This window comes from Amblyomma mixtum, chromosome 2 (assembly GCF_055824585.1).
Source record: "Amblyomma mixtum isolate Tamu chromosome 2, ASM5582458v1, whole genome shotgun sequence".
Classification (NCBI taxonomy): Eukaryota; Metazoa; Arthropoda; class Arachnida; order Ixodida; family Ixodidae; genus Amblyomma; species Amblyomma mixtum.
The window spans coordinates 308,558,403-308,577,381 of NC_143013.1; the positions used below are offsets into that span (position 1 = coordinate 308,558,403).

Genomic DNA, 18,979 nt, shown 5'->3' on the forward strand with positions numbered 1-18,979 from the left:
GTAAGAGTGACTTTCGTGCTAAGAGACGCCATCGCACTTTGGACGCAACGATGGCTGGCCTCAGCAGTAGCTGGAATACGAGTCGCATCCTCGATGGTGCGCATTTCGCTGGTCCCATGCTGGCCTGAGCGACTAGTACTGATATCGCGCACGTTAGGTAGTCTTTGCCGGTGCTTTGAAGCGTTTGAACCCACTGACGCGTCACATTGTCACGATTCTGGTCTTAACATCATCACCGCCTGTTCTTGTGCCCTGTGGGCGTTGAGCAAGAGGTGTTGCGGAAATGCGCGAAGCATTGGCTTTCAGCTTGCTGCTACCCAGCGCGTGATTAAAGAGCTCTGTTGTCTTAGTTGTCCCTCACAGTTAAATACAGTTACAAACGGGTTAAAGTGCGAAGGGGGCATCCGGTATCAAATGGAAATGCAACCATGAGAATCGTTTCTAATAGCTTTGTCGCCTCTCCGTATATAACCACTTTTTTCACTGCTTCCTAACTTCTTGCCACATTGCAGAAGCCCCCTGAAGCACTAGGCACCTGCTCAGAGAGGAAGCGACACTCTGACGCGCAGGACCATTTCACCGATATCTGCTGCCCCCCCCCCCCCCAAATTGTTTGTTCCAGTGGGACTTCCAGCTACGTTTTCGGCACGGCCGCTGGGCGATTCACTAGCTTGAGAGAACCGCGTGTCTGGCGCTGCCGCGGTGTCTAATCGGGGTCGGTACCAAGTCCCTGCACGGAACCGAACTATTACGTGTACGCGCGTCTGAGCCTCACCTTGAGCAGGTGCGAATTACGTGCTGGACGGTCGCCCGTGGCCGCCTCATTTTGAGAGCCAACCGGCTGTGAAAAGTGCCTTGACACGCAGCCGGGGCCTGATACGGAGACTGCGTTCGTACGTCCGTGTGTGTATCAGAGAGAGTATAGCAGCACAAACACATAGCCTTTCAAGCACGCCGCCATCCCTTTCCCTGCGGCCCAATTACCCGTTCATTTCCTGCTTAAACTGCAGTGCACAGCAGTTCCAGCGACAACCTACAACGGGCTCCGAGGTGTTTCACCCTCGACTGCTCTCCCGTTTCGTGTGTACACTGCTCAGCCACTTGCGAGAAGCGGACATCATAGGTGTAGACTGGACAAGGACGAACGGATCGGTGTTGGTGTACGGTTGACGCCGTATTCTTTTTCTTTTTTTAAGCCAAACCATAATAAGGTAGCTCGTAAGCGAGACTGGACGACAGGCCGTTATGGGATTACTTGCTCTCGTTCGGTCACCCGAACGGGTTTACCGAAGGTGGAGCAGCTCTTTCCACTTCCTGCAGAACTCAGGAAGCTGACGGCAGTGTCCAATATGCGTAAGTGCGGCGACAGTTCACGGGGATAATCACTTTACTACTGCAACAAATCAGTTTCGCTGTGAATTACATCGATAATAATGCTTATTATTGGTGAGATAGCGTAGAAGCCCCATGACGCCAAAATGCCTCGTCATCCATGAAATTCGCCCACTGGCTTAGTGACGTAACTAAACCGGAGCATTTCCATTGGCTGGAAGGAAGTTACATCACTTCCGACAAATGCATAAACAGCTTCTAATGCTGTCGCATTGGCAAAACATAGTAATTAGGTGTCTGTGAATTTTTGTTTATTGGGGTTTGACGTCCTTAGTGAAGGGAAGAGACGCCTTAGCGAAGGGCTCCGGAAATTTCGACCCCCTGGGGTTCTTTAACGTGCGCTGACATCGCACAGCACACGGGCCTCGAGAATTTCGCCTCCATCGGAATTCGACCGCCGCGGCCGAGTTCGAACCCGCGTCTTCCGGCTCAGCAGCCGAACGCCAATGATGCTGAAAGAAATTAAGAAAAAATCATCGGGGTTTCAAACGGACTAGCATCTTTCGTGATACAGGAGTGATAAAGTTCACGTGCTGTTTTGTTATAACACTTAAGTTAATTTTTTCCCCCTGTGTTCTCTGTTCTGTTGTATGGTACCGTTTCCTGGACTGTCCGACAAAAAAGGCGTGTTTTATTCGGAAGAAAAATCGTGGTAGTTATTGGTGGCGTCGAGCGATGTCGACGTGCGGAATCGAAGAAGCTCGAATCGAGTACATACAATGTCTGGAGAATTCCTGTCTCCTGCTGTGACCATTAATGCTTCTTAAGTGACGGCTTGATTTCATGCCCACGTCACTGAAGTCTTGTGTTCTTCAGATTTCTTCCACTGGGGCTAATGTTTTCGTGTGTTTTCAGCGCGAAAGCACCACGTCACGAGATGCAACCAGCTCACTGAGTTTGTGTAAAGTTTGACCTTGAAGGTGACTGCGCAACATACCATGGCAACAGCCCATGTATAAAATAAAATAAACATTGCTGCTACTGAGTTTCGAACTCGCAGCTGCGAAAAGATCAGTTTCGCTGGCCACTGCACGTGGGCACTATGCTATGCAACACACTCTCGCGCTGTGCACTGTAGATCGTCGATCAACTTCTATGTGCGGCACGAACAGATCACATCAGCTTAACCTTGATCAGAGCTTAACCTGACTCCAGTGTCGTCCCCAGACGTGTCGACGACCCTGCAAAGCAAAACCATGGGCCAACCAGGCTAAACACATTCTTTCGCACGTCTTCTCAGTTCAGCTACGCTAAAACCTGGCCAATTTTTTGCGCAGTTGTTTTCCATGCTTATTTTTACGTTGCATATATCTGTAAGCCACTCTTGCTTGGGCACTGTATCCTGTAATAAATAAAAATAAATAAATAACACAACGTCATCTGAAAGAACCACAAACGCAAGGGTGTTCACACGAGGTCGCCATTTATTCATTGTCTCGCAGCAACAACAAGTGCGTGCCTCCTTCGGGCGGCTGGTAGCTCGGAGGGAGGACGGGGGACTACGCAAAACGACACATCCACACCGGTGCATCGGCAAAACGGAGTGAAAAAGAGAGAGAGCAAGTGGTAGGAAAGAAAAAGGATAAAATCGTCTCCACAAAAACTCAAGGAACCAACCTGTGTCGAAGAATATATTAGAAATCCACGTGAAAGCAAAAAAAAAAAAAAAGAAACAACACAGGTGTCATTGTCACGTTGGTCGAAGTCTCCGTGACAGCCGAAGCACAATCACTCGGTGAAGCTGTGGCGTGTTGTTCTCGTCTGCACTGTGCACAGGGTCGCACGGTTGGGTGGAAAAAGAAGGAGGTTGAAGGGGAGAGGGAAGCAGTCCTACCGGCACTTCGTTAGCGCAATGAAATGCTCGCGCGCGTGTGCTTTTCTGTTTGTGTGGGCTGGAGGAAGAGAAGAGGGAGGTAAGGGGGCGCGGGACTTTGGAAGTGCAGACGAACGCGGAGGCGAGAGCAGCAGCAGTCGGACGCGCATTCACGGATGTCATTGTTCGAAGGCGCGAGCCAGTCGTCCGTGAACGCGTCGGTCGGTCGACGTGGCGACGAGACGACTCCGCCCCATCCGTCTGTCGGTTCAATCAATCCCTTCGGGCTGGCTTACCCTTTGCCGAGACAGAGTAATGACGGCGGCGCGATCACTTGGGCCGCAGTGGTACCTGTTTCGTTAAAACAGAAAAGAAACGAACTACACAAACATTCTAGCGGTGACTCTGCTGGCTTGCACAACAGGGCAGACGCGATGATTGAGGCTGGCTGAGTAGTGGGTGCCAATAGGGTTGAATAATAAGCGCCAAATGTACAAGCACATATTGCACATCGTCTACTGACGAACCACTACCGTTGCCTGTAAATATTACGTTTGAAGGAACGCGAGTTTTCGTACACTCGATAGATCGATGTACATCGGCAAAGTCATACGTTGTTTTTATAGTTGATGTCTTGAGGCCGACGACTGTAACCTGATGCAAGATCCCTGTTGCAGAGTCTATACTGAACGAGGAGTTTGAGCTTACTTTGTAAATAAATAAAGCTCTATTTTTTGTTCTATTTTCAGGCAAAGATCTGAGATTTCAAGACAAAAAAAAAATCGAAATTTTTGTCGAGGTTAGGAAAAGCGGTTCTACATCTACGTCTGCCAGCAGGTTGTCGTGCTAAAAACGAACAATGCTTGCGGCATTTAAAATTTGGGTTGAAATGATTGTCAGACGCAACAGACCACCGTCTGCTCTGCCAAGGCCGAGGTCACCTGTCCCGAGGAGGAATGAAGCGCGAAAGGTGGGGTCATGGGAACCGCGCGCTGTTTGGCTGTCCGATGCCGCGATAACCGGAAGCGACCTCGCACAGTGTCCGAAAACAGACTTCCCCTGCGCATTCTGTCGTGGCCGGGTTCAAGCCCTCCCTGCTACCGGATCAGACGCGCGCGCTAACACTCCGCAGATTATATCATTCAGGCCAGTGTTCTGTCGCGAACGATTCGTTAGTATATAAGTAAAACACACTTGTACGCTGGACGCACGGGCTTTAACCTTGTGTGCGATTCCACAGGCACTGCGTGACAATGAGTAAGCGGCGCAGGCGCGCATGCGCTGTTCAGGTCGCGATGAGTGTATTTACAGTGATGGCTGAATTTGTTACTCGTATAGGAAGCGAAGAAATATAGAAATCTATTTTTCTATCTTTCTTTTTCAGTTACAAAAAAAAAACTGAGGATGATCAAAATTTTACATTACGTATTCGGTTAGTCTCTTCTTGGTCTTCCTTATCACGACGCTTGTCGGCTTCGAGCTTCTTTGCGACCCGAATTGTCTCCACCGCAAAGTCGAAGTCTCAGAGGCACTACTAAGAAGGCACGCCGCAAGTTGCCAGACTGGACGCAAGCTCCACACATCTTTTCTTTTTCTGTGGTTGTTTCAATTTGGAGCGACTGCGGAATGAAGGAAGCCCTGTACACAACACGTACCATAAAACAATTGTCCCAATATTGGGCGCGGTTACCGCTACGCTGGTATAGCTGCCCTCTAAAGAGAGCGATTTGGCCCTTCATTGCGGTTTTGGCGCTCACCCGATGACCGTCAAGTCACAACGGAAAGTGCGCGGGGCAGATTCTGGCCTTGCCTTTGCCTCAAACCGACGTAGCAGTGAGATAAGTTGGTCAGCGTAGTTCCTGTGAGCGCGGTTTGTTGGTAGTTCGAGCCCACGTGTACACAGACAACAAATTCAGAACGTATAACAGCAGTAAACAATGGGTTGACAGGTCTAGTATTTGTGTTCTTGCACTCTCCTCAAATAGAGACGAAAAAAAAAATTATGTGCACTCCAACAAAGACTGTTTCCAACAGACTCTTCTGACAGTGACTAAACACGCAACGACCAAGTTCTGGTCTTAAGAATTCAAAGCACCGCTCGTTCTCTGGTAATCAGGCACTTCGCACAGACCAAACTGCAGTTAAGCAATAGCTACGTACAAAAAAAAAAAACGGCAAAACACGACACGCTGACAACTCGGAACGAGAACTTCTATGGCAGTCATATGTCAAAGGAGAACAGGTACAGAGTTTTTTTTCGCCAAGACATCAGCTGATTCACTCTCTTCACAAACTTCATTAGTGGAACTACGCCGAAAGCTTTGCATCTCCCGTAGACGGTGACTGTGCGCGGCAGTGCTTTTACACCTGGCTCACGCAAGCAATAACGTAGTCTTGGAGAGAGTATAACTAAGTTAAACTATTAACAACTATCTAGCCTCTGGGTGCCAGCAAAACAACAGCAACGCCCCTGCAGATGGCGAAAACCAGGTTCTATTATAATTACGGGTAGAGGACCCCATACAATCGTATTGAATAAGAGACACTTCAAGGTTTATTTATGGGTTGTCGGATGAAAGCTTAGAAGAGAAGATCTCTCAGTGCGATAATCCACGTCATTTTAGCCCACTCCTGTTATCTGAGGCAGCTTCAAACAATTACTCGCTATATCAGTACGAAATGCTGCTTTGACACCATGGAAGACTGCCCATAAGCTGTTTCTGACATATATAAAAAAACGCGATATTTATGTTTGCACGTAGGGTGATGTGCCGCTTCGCGTTTACGGTCCTGCACAAATAACTACACTGCAAAATACCACGGTCGTCAGAAAAGCGGCACCTATTGGCCCGTTGGTGACACAAGGCACAACTTGCAAGAGCACTGCGCATGTAAAAAATAGTCCACGCATTTTCCAAACAGCAAAGAGCGCATGACGAACCACATGCGTCGGGCCTGGCAGATAATCCTGAGGCACATCCCAAATAAAAGCGTCAGGAAGGGGATGGGAGAGGAAGCGCTTTGTTTGACACTTTCAAAACGACAGGGTGTGCGCATTGCACCAACGTTATGTACACGATGGGTTAGTTCCACTTGTGGCGTAACATACACTTCTTTCTTCCAAGAGCCAAAGGAGGCAACATCATTATATATATGTACACCTAGATAAACTCGGAGATGACCGTAAGCCTTCCAGCAGGTCCCACGGGCACATGCCACTGGCTCGTGGGACTGCCAATCCTGCGAATGGCGTTGATGCCTCCCAGGCGATGCTGCTGAAACGGGAACCTTCGGACGGCCGTGAAGCCATCGTCGATGCCTTCGCAGTCGAAGACAAGCTTATGCTTCTTGAGGCCAATCCTCTTCTTGGCCTTGCGTACGTAGTTCCTGCGGATGACGAAAGATGACCGGCCGTTTTTCATGATGGCCTCCATGACTTTCTGGCCGAGACTGTAAGGGTCGCCGGCGACGCCCGGATCCTTGGCCAAGACGTCGTCGGCGACCTCAGGTTCCTGTTCGGCGGGCGGGTTGTACAGAGACATGAGCGACTCGCTCCTAGGTTGCCTCCAGGGAGCGCGGAAGCCGTCATCCGCATGGTCATCGCCGTCCTCCATCTTGTCGATGAGGTCCAAGTCGTTCATAGAGTACGACGCATTTCGGGAGCCAACTATGTTACAGGGCTCCTGGTACGGCGGCGGATCTATGGGTTTCTGAATGCGGCCGTAGCCTCCGCTTTCGGACTGGTGTTGGACCACGCCGTACGCTGCGTAGGCGACGTCCGAGGCGTTCGAAGGTCGCATGCGGACCTCGCCGCCGCATGGCCGGGTGTCGTGGAACTCGAAGTCGTCGTTGGCATCCGTCGTGAAGGAGCCAGCGTCGTCGGAGTCGGACTCTTCCTCGGGGGCGCTGAGCGTAGCACAGCTTTCTCCAGCCACGGTTGACCTGCAGCAAAAAAGAGCATTTTTATCTTCCTGTTATGCATCTTTTTACAATTAATAACTAATCGAAGTTGACGTATCAGCGCTGTTTCGCATAAAACACGCTTCAGAAACGTCCATTCGAAGCTGATATATCTCGACCTTACATTACGGCCCTGAAATAGCTTAAAAGTGTCATACATTTCCCAGCACCCCAATTTATTCCTTTATCACCTATTCTACGAATAAAAATGTAATGATTTCCCTGGTCTCATTCATCTGACTATCTCTCATTGACAATATGCAAGTGACCATCCACATAACACTCAACCGAAAGTTTGACGATCTCATTCCGCTTTCCCACTTCAATTGTCTCTCTCTTCCTCTTACCGCACCAAATATAATTCGATAAACAATACCCGTACCTGAGGCTGAGCGTGTCCGACAGCGTCGCGTAGATGTGGTCTTCTTCTTGGCTCTGCATCCAAGCCGGTAGTTCCTCTTGCAAGATCGCCACCTGGCGCCGGTCGCCGTCGTCCGGGCGTGTCCCCCTCTCAGAGTCGTAGTCGACGGCCGGGATGTGCACCTTGATGGCCGAGTCGATGGAGCAGCAGCTGCCGGCGTCTTCCAGGGGCCTCTTCTTGAGAGGCCCCGGACTGTCCGAGCCCTGCTGCTGTTGGAGATGCTGCTGCTGCAGGTGCTGCTGGTGCTGCAGCTGGACGGCGCAGCTGCGCAGGTAGGCCGCCTTGTCGAGCACGCAGTCGACGTTGTAGATGCCCGGCACCAGGTACTTGGGCGGCGGCAGCCCCGGCAGCCGTGGACGGTCGCTCGCTCGCGACGAGCTCGACCGACCCGTTCGGGTCTTGGCCACGCGGCCGTAGTTGGCCGACGAGCGTTTGTAGTTGGTGACGATGCCGATGGGCGCCACGGGACCCAGGTGCTTGATGTAGCTCTTGGTGTCGCCCGGGTACAGCCGGTATCGGTTGTCGTCAGCTGCGTCAGCAGAGAAAGCGAATGCAAACGGTTTAGGATGAAAACGCATACCTTAGTGTTTTCTAGTGAGGTGTTCAGCGGACCTGACCTGTAAGAATACATGCCAGCTCATGTATGTGCCCTTGCAGCGACTAGCCAACGACATGACATCATATGCAGAGCGGTTATGCAGGGCATGCGTAGGCACAGAGCAAGTACAGTATCATCATTGTTATGCGATTTAGAAACATGGAGTGCAACAATACAAACATGAGGACAATACGGGCCAACACAGTCATAACACAGGCTTCGTTCTCAATAGCGAAGTGGAAGAACACCTGCGCATTTACATTGCGGAGCGCATCACAGAACACGAGACGGTAAAAGCAACCTCATCTATAGTCATCGTCCTCATCATAACTCATAATAGAAGAACCTTGTGCCTTCAGTTGAATGATGCTTGTCACATGCGACACTGACCGACTCGTAGAAGCCTTTGAAGCTAGGAAGACGAAACTGTCCAGACTCTTTATAGATGTGAGGATTTGTACTGGGTGGGCGGGAGGGGGAGGACTGGGTGTGAAAGCTGGGAGTATACGCCCCGGAGACTTTTGCCGATGTCCACTGTGGGGCTACACAGTCAACGGTTGGCTCTTCCTCTACCACAGTCCTCGACGCCGCAATGCGGTTCCAGCAGTGGGGAAAGTTAAGCATCTACTCTTAGGCTACAGTTCCCGCAAACCATATCTACAGCTGTAGTACGTAGCATGATATAGTTAAAGCTTTCATCTACGAAGGGCGAGATTCTTAGAAGGAGAATCCTTCACGGCATCGGAACACACCACAGGGCACAATGCCAGTTTATGACGATGACCGGGCCGTATCGAATCACCCATGCACCGCCCTTTCTCTGCAATAATACAGGACCTGCACAATGTAACTAAGGTCTAACCGAAACAAACAAGGTTGTTTTTAATGGACTACGCTTGTCTCCAGTCTCCAATTAGTCCCCATTAGACGCAACCGTCGACTGGAGCGGGGCAGACTGCCAGCTGCTCTAATTGGCATGCGCGAGCATCGAGCTCCAGACGCACGGTCCTGATGCCCCGCCCTTGATAAGTACTTTGCGCAAGACCCCCTGGTGAACCCCGTTCTCGCTCGCGGTGTGATTAGGAGAATTTAATTGGGTCAACATTGCACAAGTGAGTCAGTCAGAAAAGAAAGCGGAAATCGCAGGTTTGTCGCGTTGGTGTGTCTGGCCAGTTCGTGGGGACCTCGGCCGTAGGCTGCACGCCACATGGCTCTAAAACCCACCTGCGAGGAACCCATTAAAAGACTTACAAGAGAGCAGATGCCTCGCCTGCGGGAAGTTCGCAAAAAGAAAAAGTAAAAATGAGAAGGGGAACAATCCCTTGAGACGGCTGTTCGCAAAACTTTTAATGCGGGCTAACACTGCAGCATATTAATTTTTAGACCAGCAGTACTGCTCTGCCCGTCTTATTCAAAAGTTTCCGGGGGTACGGTGGCCGCAGCTGGAAAAGGGCAAGGTTAATTGGAGAGATATGGGAGACGCCTTTGTCTTGCAGAGGGCGTAGTCAAGCTGATGATGATAACGATTAACACTGCAGCTGAGATTTTATGCCTACGGAAATAGAATAATAGCTCATCGGCAACGTTTCTTTCTTCTCGCATAGAAAGATTGTCAGTTAACTGAAAAATAAAGGTTTTGCTCCTCTTCCTAATAAGCGCGATGCCTCTAGAGCAACTTCGCGGTGCAGCGACTACTCCTCGCACGCCTAGTCGGCCGTGAGCGCGTGTCATGTCGCCGCGAGATGCGAGGTACAGGTGGTTTCCGAGAAGTTCCTAACCTCTCCCCCGACAAATTCAATACATCTGCTATCCACGGCAACGTATACAAATTTAGTAACATGGAGGAAGAAAGCCATCCTCCGGTGTTCTTCGCCGATATACCTCGGACGCCTTCAGCATACGGGCATGTTCTTCCTGCTCGCCACCTCCTCCGTCGTCTCCGCTAATAGTAACGCATGTCTTTTGGAGCAGCCGGCAACGGTATACGGCCGCTGCCAGCTCGTGCCAGCTAGCCCGGCCGGAAGGGAATGTGCCGTGGATCCTATTTAGCAGAGCCGCGGCCGTGCGGCGGGCAAGCAGCAAAGGAGCGCCGATAGGATCAAAATGGCGCCCCCCGATATCGGTGCTATTTTCTCCGCCGGTCACGGAACGCGGCTCCGGAGCCGACGGCGATCACGGCGGCCTTGCAATGTACGCGCACGCATGTCGACAGGAGAGGACATTTGTACGAGTACGTATGCACATATATAAACGTATACACGGTGTTCCATGCATGCCCGCATTGTAATATGGCAGGTAGGCGATTTCGATCTTCCAGCGGAGTGCTTCCGTTTCGGTTGGGCAACACTTGTTCGTTACGAGGAAGTGAAACACCGGTGCCTTATCTCAAGTGTGAAAAAGAAAAAAAATGGTAAGTGAGGAAATGATTATGACAGTTATTTAAGATCAGGTTCTTGCCTTCTTCTCGAGCGCTTAGAAACAGTGAGGGCATCAACGACGGACTGACTGGTTTTGCTACAAGCAAACAATAAAACGACGTCCTGGCAGCTGAAGTTGCAAACCTCTCTCCGTTCAAGCATTCGAATTTAGCTTGCTTCGTGAAAACTTGTGGAAGAGGCTTTGGACGTCATTGAGCCTCCCCAACTGCACGAACGAAAGCCTCGTGGAAACGGAGAACATAGTAGCTTCTGCCAGACGACTGCTGGAGGAGAAGGATCAACTGAAAGCCGTGGAAGGGGATGATGATGATGATGATGATGATGATGATAGTGGCCACCTTTCGTATCGGGCGATCAACAGAAAGTTCCAGATAAAGCCTGAAAGTACAAGCGGGACGTGAGGTTGCCAACTGACGAGTCGTACAGGCACAAGCTTTCCGTAGCACTCGGACTCGTCGCGCGCCAAGGCCCTTGGCTTTCGTCAGGGCACAAAGAGAGCGGCCTCTTGGCGCACGTACGCGCTAGCGTGGCCGTTCACGCGCAGGCGAGCACTCGAGGTGGCCAGGCGCTGTGGCGACCAGAAGAGCTTTTTACCGAAGCAGCAGCTGGTCGGCCTCCCTCCTCTGTTCCATTGTGTCGCGCAACGAGGGTGTGGCGTCGAAAGGGAAGACGGCAGCGTCAGCGGGCTGGGGCGAGGGCGCACTAATTACCATCTCAATTTGCTTACACTCCGCCATTTCCGAGAGGCGAAAGCGACGTGCGGAGGGCCCTTTGTGTGCCCTGGCCGCCGCCGGAGCGACGGTCCGCGAACGCCGCCAGCGCGTTTGGCCGCATGAAGCAACTGGAGGCTTGCGAAGCTTTAACGCGCCATGTGGCTAGGCCTCGCGGCTGTGTGCGCAGCGTCAGACCGATGAGACAAAGGTACATGCGTTATTCGGAGGCTCAAAGCCCGCACCGCGGTCTCAGCTGCGGGTGAGGGACGCTTTTGGTCGTTCGTGTCATTGCTCAAGCCTCTAGTGGCCTAGACACGGCGACGAATAGGTTGCAGCTCATAATGCGGACAGTAGATTTCAACTGTACTGAGACCACGCCTGGACTGAGGGACAAGTACACTTAGAGATATGAGGGCTTCGTTCCCGAAGGCCAATGGTGGAATGGTCATGTAAAATGTGTGAAAAGTCGCACCGCAGGTTATTCGAAATTGTCCACAATCTTTAACGACCACTGGTAGATGTTTTGGCATTTTCTAACGGCTTTTCTGTGATAGCGTCGTTGCCATCGCACTATACCATAGCCCAAAACTCTGTTCACAAGCGGGTCATGGCGAGGGTCAGATGTCTGGACCGTAAGGTCTGTGTGTGAGTGAAGAGTGGGTAGTGGAGATTTTGTGAGAACGTGCTGCCTGCGTTCGCATGATCCTGACGCACCTGTGAAAGGACGATTTCTTGGGATGGCATAGGGGTTGTTACGTCTGGCCTTCGTCGTGGGGAAGACAACGACATGGCAGCAGCGAAACGCCGACAAACCCCGAGACGCGCGTTGGGTGAACGCCTGGATTGCCACGGAAGCCGCGTCCGTCTGCCCGGTTGAGCGAGCGTTTCCCGTACACCGAGTGTGAACGCGCGTTCGAAACGCGCGCGAACGCCGCTCATGGACATTTCGGCGTCTGCGCTACGTGGTTGGCATCGTTCCCCTCTCCCAGCGCGTGACGACGGCGTGATCTCTCGGGAGTGAGTGAGTGCGTGCGTGTCGGTGATTGGTGCCAGTGAAACCCGGCCCCCATCTAGGGACCCTAGGGAAGAGAACTCTTAAAAAGCCGGCAGCGGCACGGCCGAAGAGCTTGTTGTCATCATGGTCTCCTGTTGAGCTGTCGTGATGCAGCGTTCCTGCAGCTCACTTGTAAATATTGTATAAAGTCCTCTTCATTGTCTTTTCCCAGCAGCCTCGTCTCAGACGTCCCTCATTCACTCTCCGGCACACGACCATGCTACCTCGTCCGTAACAAACTGGTGGCAGCGGTGGGGTGCTGCTACCTCGTCCTTAACAGGGTGTATAAGAGAGAGGGATCGCATTCAGCATTCGCGCTCAGTCCTTCATCATAGTTGAGAACGGACTGGGAACTTTAAGGCCCCCGCAGACAGCAGAGCTGCTGTCGTGTACAGGACTTTTTAACATTGGCTTTCTCATAAAAAAGGGCAGAAGGCTGCAAAACAAATAAACGAATAAATAAACAAACCTCAAACGCACGCAAAGACGCCACTACTGCAATCCTCGTTGTTGTCAATGGCAATCTTTTTTTTCTTTCTCAGGGAGTGTGGACGGAGCAGTAGGTAAGCCCTGTCAGATTTTCTCAGCCAAAATTCTGAAGAATCAAATGGGCGCCGCTCTCCGCAAGAGGCGTCGGAACATTTTGAACATCGTCTTCAGCTCTGAAATCATGCTGTGGCAAGCGTAAGCGTGCTGCAACTGCTGCATTTGCGACACACTTGCGCACTCAATGGACCATTTCCTGCGCTCTACCACTGCGTGATGTGCATTTGCGCTTTTTGTAACGGTGAAAGCTACATGCGTGACGCGTATTACCGCCTTGACGTTCCCCTCATTGTCTCACTCCCATTTTCGCATCTCTTCCTTCTCTCTGCATTTTTTTTTTCGAGTCTTTCCTTCCTGGAATGGTCAGGCTTTTCTGGCCGCTGCGTGAGGAACTGTCAGTCATATTTTCCTCCATTTTCCTCAGTTTCTCTTCGTGAACGATCTCTTCACTCCCAATTCTAATCCCCGAGCGCACTTCGGTTCTTCGATTCGTGTCAGCGGTTCACACACTGACGTGTTTCGCGCGAAGAAGCGAGATGATGAGCATCCGCGCCTGTCTCTTTAAGCACTCTCTTTTTCCTCCTTGACAGCCTGCTTCCTCCGTTCGACAGAGGAATAGCCCAAAATGACGCTCCCAGTCCAACGTCAGACACGCACGAACTAAGCGCTAAAGAGAAAGAGCAGGAAATGCGCGTCGAACAATCGGCTCACGTCTTTTCCGCTACTTCGACTCGTCAGCCACTCCTCGCTTCCGCCACAACAAGAGACTCGCACTCACCCTCTGCCAGGAGAGAGAGGAGGAGGGTAGGAGAAGCAACACGCCCTCCCCTCGGACGGCCTCGCGGAAGAAAGCGAACGCGCAAGGCGGCGACGGCCAACAAACGAGCAGCGGTCCGCGCCGTTGGAGAAGCTGCCAGGCCGTTCCGGCCTGTTCCGACGACGGCGAAGGTGAACGCGCCGCCGCATAGCACCAGCGAGAAGGGAGAGAAGATGTAGAGGAGGGGCTCGGCTAGTTGATGCACGCACTGCAAGACATGCAGCGCCGCCTCGAGTCCGCGTGACCTTCCCGATCAAGAGCGCCGCGGTCCCGCTATCTGGACGGCGACCAGCCGGAACAGCAGCCCAACCCCACGCTCCGCCGCCGCGACTGGTTCCGGACAGTGGCCGAGCGGTGCGGCAGGCTCAGCTTGTCGCTGTAGTGGAGCGGGGACGACGAGATGGAAGTGATGTGTACCCTCGACCGCCGCGCATACTACGGGGGTCCTGAGAGGACGGGAGGGCCTCCCCACCTCCTTCGCTTTCGCGGCCCGCTATCCGCGCGGACAATGGCACAATGGGCGATCGGCCGGAACAACAACCTCATCGAGAGAGAGACAGACAAACGCGCACGAGAAAAAAAGGGAGCAAATGCAGCCGCGATGAGGGGCCCGGGGGGCGCGACGACAGCGCCACTAGTTGCTGCTGCAGCTACCGTGTGGATGTATGTGTGCGTGTTCGTTCGGCGAGCGGGGACTGGTCGGCCGGGTGGGAGCTCCTGGATTGCTCGCAACGAGTGGGAGACGAGAAGTGCAGGTTTTTATACGAGAGATGACTTCGCGGGAGACGAGCGATGCGAAGGAACGGAACTCTTAAGAGATCGCTTGAAGAGTCATCTCTATGCCAGTGCCATTGTGACACCTGATGTTGCTGTGCGTTGCGGAGAACATCCGGGTTGCGTCTGCAGCTTTGGACAGATGACGCGTGGAGCTGACCGCATAACGGCTCATGGAAATGCGGAAGAGGGCGTGCATTCCTACAGGGTCGGGGACAAGGGCCATTGTGGTTGACACGAATCTGGAGCATTGCAGACCATAACGTCTGTCGTGGGACGTGATGAAGCCAGGGGTCGACGTCATGATGACGACGATGAATGGAGTGTATTCCGTAGGGAGACAAAGAACGCATAATGGGACAAAGATTTAAAAGTGTACAGGAAAAACAGTCACAAGGAATGCCACGGTGATTGTCTTTTACCAGACGTCTCAAAGAAGTTTCTAGAAGCTACGGACTTGGCTGAAATGTTATGTCATCTACGACGCCATTGATCCTGCCCCTTTTTTTTTTCGCCAGCCGAAAAACAAATTATCCAGAAGCGTTTATCGCGCCAATGTCTTTGCATGCGTGCAAATTACAACCGTACCATGGCGGTGCGAGGGTGCTCTAGTTTTAGACTGGGTACGTTTTGATAGAGACAGGCGTAATCGTCCTGCATTTTGAATAAACGGCAAGACACCTGCAAAGTGACGCTATTTCCGCGCTTATGCTGCCTAGAAAACCAATAAACGTTCAGAGTAGATGAAACTGATCGTACAGCGTTCTTTCATCAGCTTTCAAAAGAGCTCGAAATGGCTGTTGCTTGATGTTTATTTTGTTTACTTTCAAGTTCACCAGAGCGGACCATAACATCCGTGGACCCTGGTTTGCCTCATGCTCGTAAGAATATCACACGCTCGATGACGTAATATACATCTCCGTTGTTTCAATACGGTGGCTAGCGTACACGACTTGAAATTGCACACGTCAATCAACGCAGTAAATCTTATGGGCACAAAATCTCCCAGACTTTCCGCCTCCCCCTCCAGAGCGACCTCTGCCAAGCCCTCATGGGTCACTCTGTAGTGTGCCCAGAGACACATGATCATATCAGTCGCGAAACCCGCCCAGGGCCTATGACCTAAATCCAGTGCTTTGATTGGGTCAGACATTGGAGGCTAACCAATTGTCGCGCCACTTGCGGCTTTCAGATGAACTGCGCGAACCTGCTACTTAAAGTTGCAGGGCGACGCTGTATAGTTGCCAGGCGGCGCCACCTTCTGTTAGCCTCCAGAAAATAGCCATGGGTAATATCCGGGTTTCGATGCGGAATTTAATACGATTGGTAAGGTTAAAGAACTCTGGAGAGCATGACCATCCCTGTTTACGTGGTCAAGTAACACATTAACTGTACCTCACTGGTCAGCGGGTTAAAGTGGAAGTTTTCGCTAGCGTCACCTTGAGACGCTAATGCCATTTACCGCTGAGGAGGTGTCCCATATATCGGTTGGTTTGAAATCGTGCCCTGTCTCACCTCCAGTGAAATCGGCCGACGCCGAACGCCGCTGCAGGGCCTTCTTGAGCGCCGTCCAGTGGTGGCGGTCAGTGACGCACAGCACCAGCGGGAAGAGGAAGCCCTGGGCCAGGCGAAGCCACACGACTGCCATGTCGTGCCACGGGCTCCAGAAGCCGTCGATGTAGGCGCCCAGCACAACCATCACCTGCACACGGAATAATGAAGAGGGTGTCACACGGGGAGACCAGGACAGAGTACGCCATAAAGCGCAGTTTGGTATCACAGTCGCACTTCAAGACGTAACACAAGGTTTAGCTACAAAGGACCTGTTTAGAAAAGATAGATAGTTAATGACTATAATCATTCCTACGAATAAACACAGCTTCAGTGCTATAAAGCGTACCTTTGTCACATCAGAGTGTACAATCGCCTGACTGAAGCCGGTAATAACGCATGCCGCGAACGTGAAGAACCACGAGTACGGTTTCAGCAGCTTTCATACTGCGTTCACATTTTTTGAAACAACACTGGAAACACCGTGAGAGTACGTATTTGCGGAAAAACGTCGAAAGGATGCGTCCATGCCCCCGCGTTCCATTCTTACACTTCGCGCTGGGGGAAACGGACAAGAAAAAAAAACAGGAGTAATAGGAGATAACACGTACAGTCTATAATTTTGTCTTCTGCAATTGCACTCATGCAAAACAGCGATGACTTCCTCGAGCAGCGGCTGGCATATAGGGGTCAAACTTCTCGTAACAGCCGTTTCATGGCTACGCACAATCTACTGAGTATCAACAGGGACTTTTTCAGACAAATACAGCGATGGACAGTCGCGTTTTCCTTCCTTCAGTGTTTTCTAAACGCTGACTAAATGACGTTCCCGTTGCTTTTGACTTAACAACTGCTCTCAGACTCATCACGCACGCAACGTACGTCTTTACAAAGAAAAATAATACTGAAATCCATACTATAAGGCTGCGCATTTCTCACGCTCGTAAATTCTATTTCGTACACTATGTGGCATTTACTTAAAACAGGGGCTCGTTCACGCCGGGTTCTTGACCAGAAACCGCTAGAGTTTATAAGCTGACGCGATTTGCCACGTATATCGCTCTTCCACGTCTTCAGAGGAACGCGTTCGGTGGATGCCTGTCACATATTGCCAAAACAAGGGTTCAATCACAGACTCCTTGACCACACATACAGTATACGACTGTATTTTCTCAGTGTTTGCGCATCCCGCCTCGATTAATAAACACAACACGATCGCACGTCCACAAGAGGTAGGTGTGCTATAGAGAAGGGAATAAACAGCCTTGGCGTCATTAAGTCAACTGTCTTCAAAAAGTCGCTGACACATGAGCAGCATTCCGCACATTGCTGTCTGCAGTCATATATAAACAAAAAGTATGTAAACGAAATAGTTTTTGAAAGAATGATCACTGGCTTGCAGACCTCGTTACGATCTTATTTCGCCACTGATACAACCTGTCACGGTAAACTATTCACAAGGCAAAGTAATGTGCCTGTGGCTCCCCAAGGCGAAACACGAGTGCTCGCATTCTTGTCTGACTGGCTGACCTATCAGATGGAGTACGAAGATTACAAGACGCCCTACCGCACGTATAGGTGACCCGGCACAAAGCATGCTCATGGCGCCTCACCGATCAGTAAAACTGCAAAGCTGTAGAATAGTTGCCTAATGTGCGCTCCAGTTCTCGGTCCACCACAGTGGCTAGAGAGAGAGAGAGAGAGAGAGAAAGCTGCGCAGTGTAAGCTCGCTGAGAACGCCACGTGCTCCAGGCGTTAGGTGGGATCACCGCTGACCCTTGCGTTCTCTGTGGGCGTGGTCACCTAGCAGGACTGCTCGGATTTCTATTGTTGTCTCACGAATAAGAAGACGGCGTTCACTAGTCGTCCTATACTGACAGTGGTCGATATTATGGCTTAAATATACATTTTTTAATGCTTATAGGTACAAACTTAGGCATAAGCTTTAATTCCCACCGAAATAGATGCGAGGGTGGAGTGCGGAGAACATGAGGTTTTGAAGGCAATAATGCTTTTCCTATTTTCGTGTAATAAAAGACAAAAAATCGAAGCTCAGTAGGCAAGAGCACAACATGCAATACGCGCAGGTCGTGGGTTCGATACAAACCAGCAGCACGTTGCTTTCCTTTTCTCAATATCCAGGCTCGAGAAAGCGCTCGAAAGCTTTCTACACAGAAGAGTTATTACAGTTGCACGGAAGCGTATTGAAAACCGCTTGCAAGCATATCCACCACGGTATCAACCTTCCCGCTCTCTAAGGAATAAATGGCGGTCCAGACAAAAAACCACCGGCAAGCTGGCGCACGTGACCACGGTCTGCGTGTTGGCCCCACTTTTACGTCTCTGGGGTTTCTTCCATTTCAAAAGATCGGCAAGCTATGTCATCGGAGGTCAGATGGCGAAGATGGTAGTCAATTTCAGCTGACATACTAGGTGCACCGTCAGATTGTTCCAGAACGACCACGCAGACAGGCCTGCGGGTGCGAGCCGTATTCTTCTGCAATAAAGCTGCTCCGCTGGGGAGATGCCAGTGACTGCTTCAGCGCAACAGTCTCGCCCGAATTTCTCGCTCACGAGCGGCATCGCGCTGCTTTCCACGCCGCTGTCTTCTCCTCGCTGCACCGTCTGAGGCGGGCCCTCTGCTCGCGTTATTGTTTCTTCGGGCTCAGCATCTCCAGCGTGGCATTTGGGGTTGCGTGTCTTCGGCTACGGCCCTTTCTTCTTCTTCTTGCTCGTGCCCACATTCGGAGGCTCGGCCTGCGTGTCGACCCGCTTCATACAACCGCTGTAAAAGAGGAAGCCGGGAAAGGGTGACGGAAAGGAGAGGGAAGGATAGGCGAAGGGTAGGAGCCTTTCTGGGTCACTCCAGCCACGGCGAACTGCAGTTCAGAGGAGGAGGAGG

General features: G+C 51.4%; 1 protein-coding gene across 1 annotated transcript in view; it reads right to left on the reverse strand.

Annotated features, from left to right (window-relative positions):
• Positions 1 to 2,798: 2,798 nt before the first annotated feature.
• Positions 2,799 to 18,979, reverse strand: part of LOC149364894 (uncharacterized) — a 127,328-nt gene continuing 111,147 nt past the window's right edge. Inside the window, exons 2-4 of the mRNA XM_089574851.1 lie at positions 16,042 to 16,228; positions 7,548 to 8,115; positions 2,799 to 7,147 (exon numbers count right to left, since the gene is read on the reverse strand). Coding sequence (XP_089430977.1) covers positions 6,367 to 7,147; positions 7,548 to 8,115; positions 16,042 to 16,228 — 1,536 coding nt within the window. The 3' untranslated portion in view covers positions 2,799 to 6,366. The remainder of the gene's footprint in view (positions 7,148 to 7,547; positions 8,116 to 16,041; positions 16,229 to 18,979) is intronic.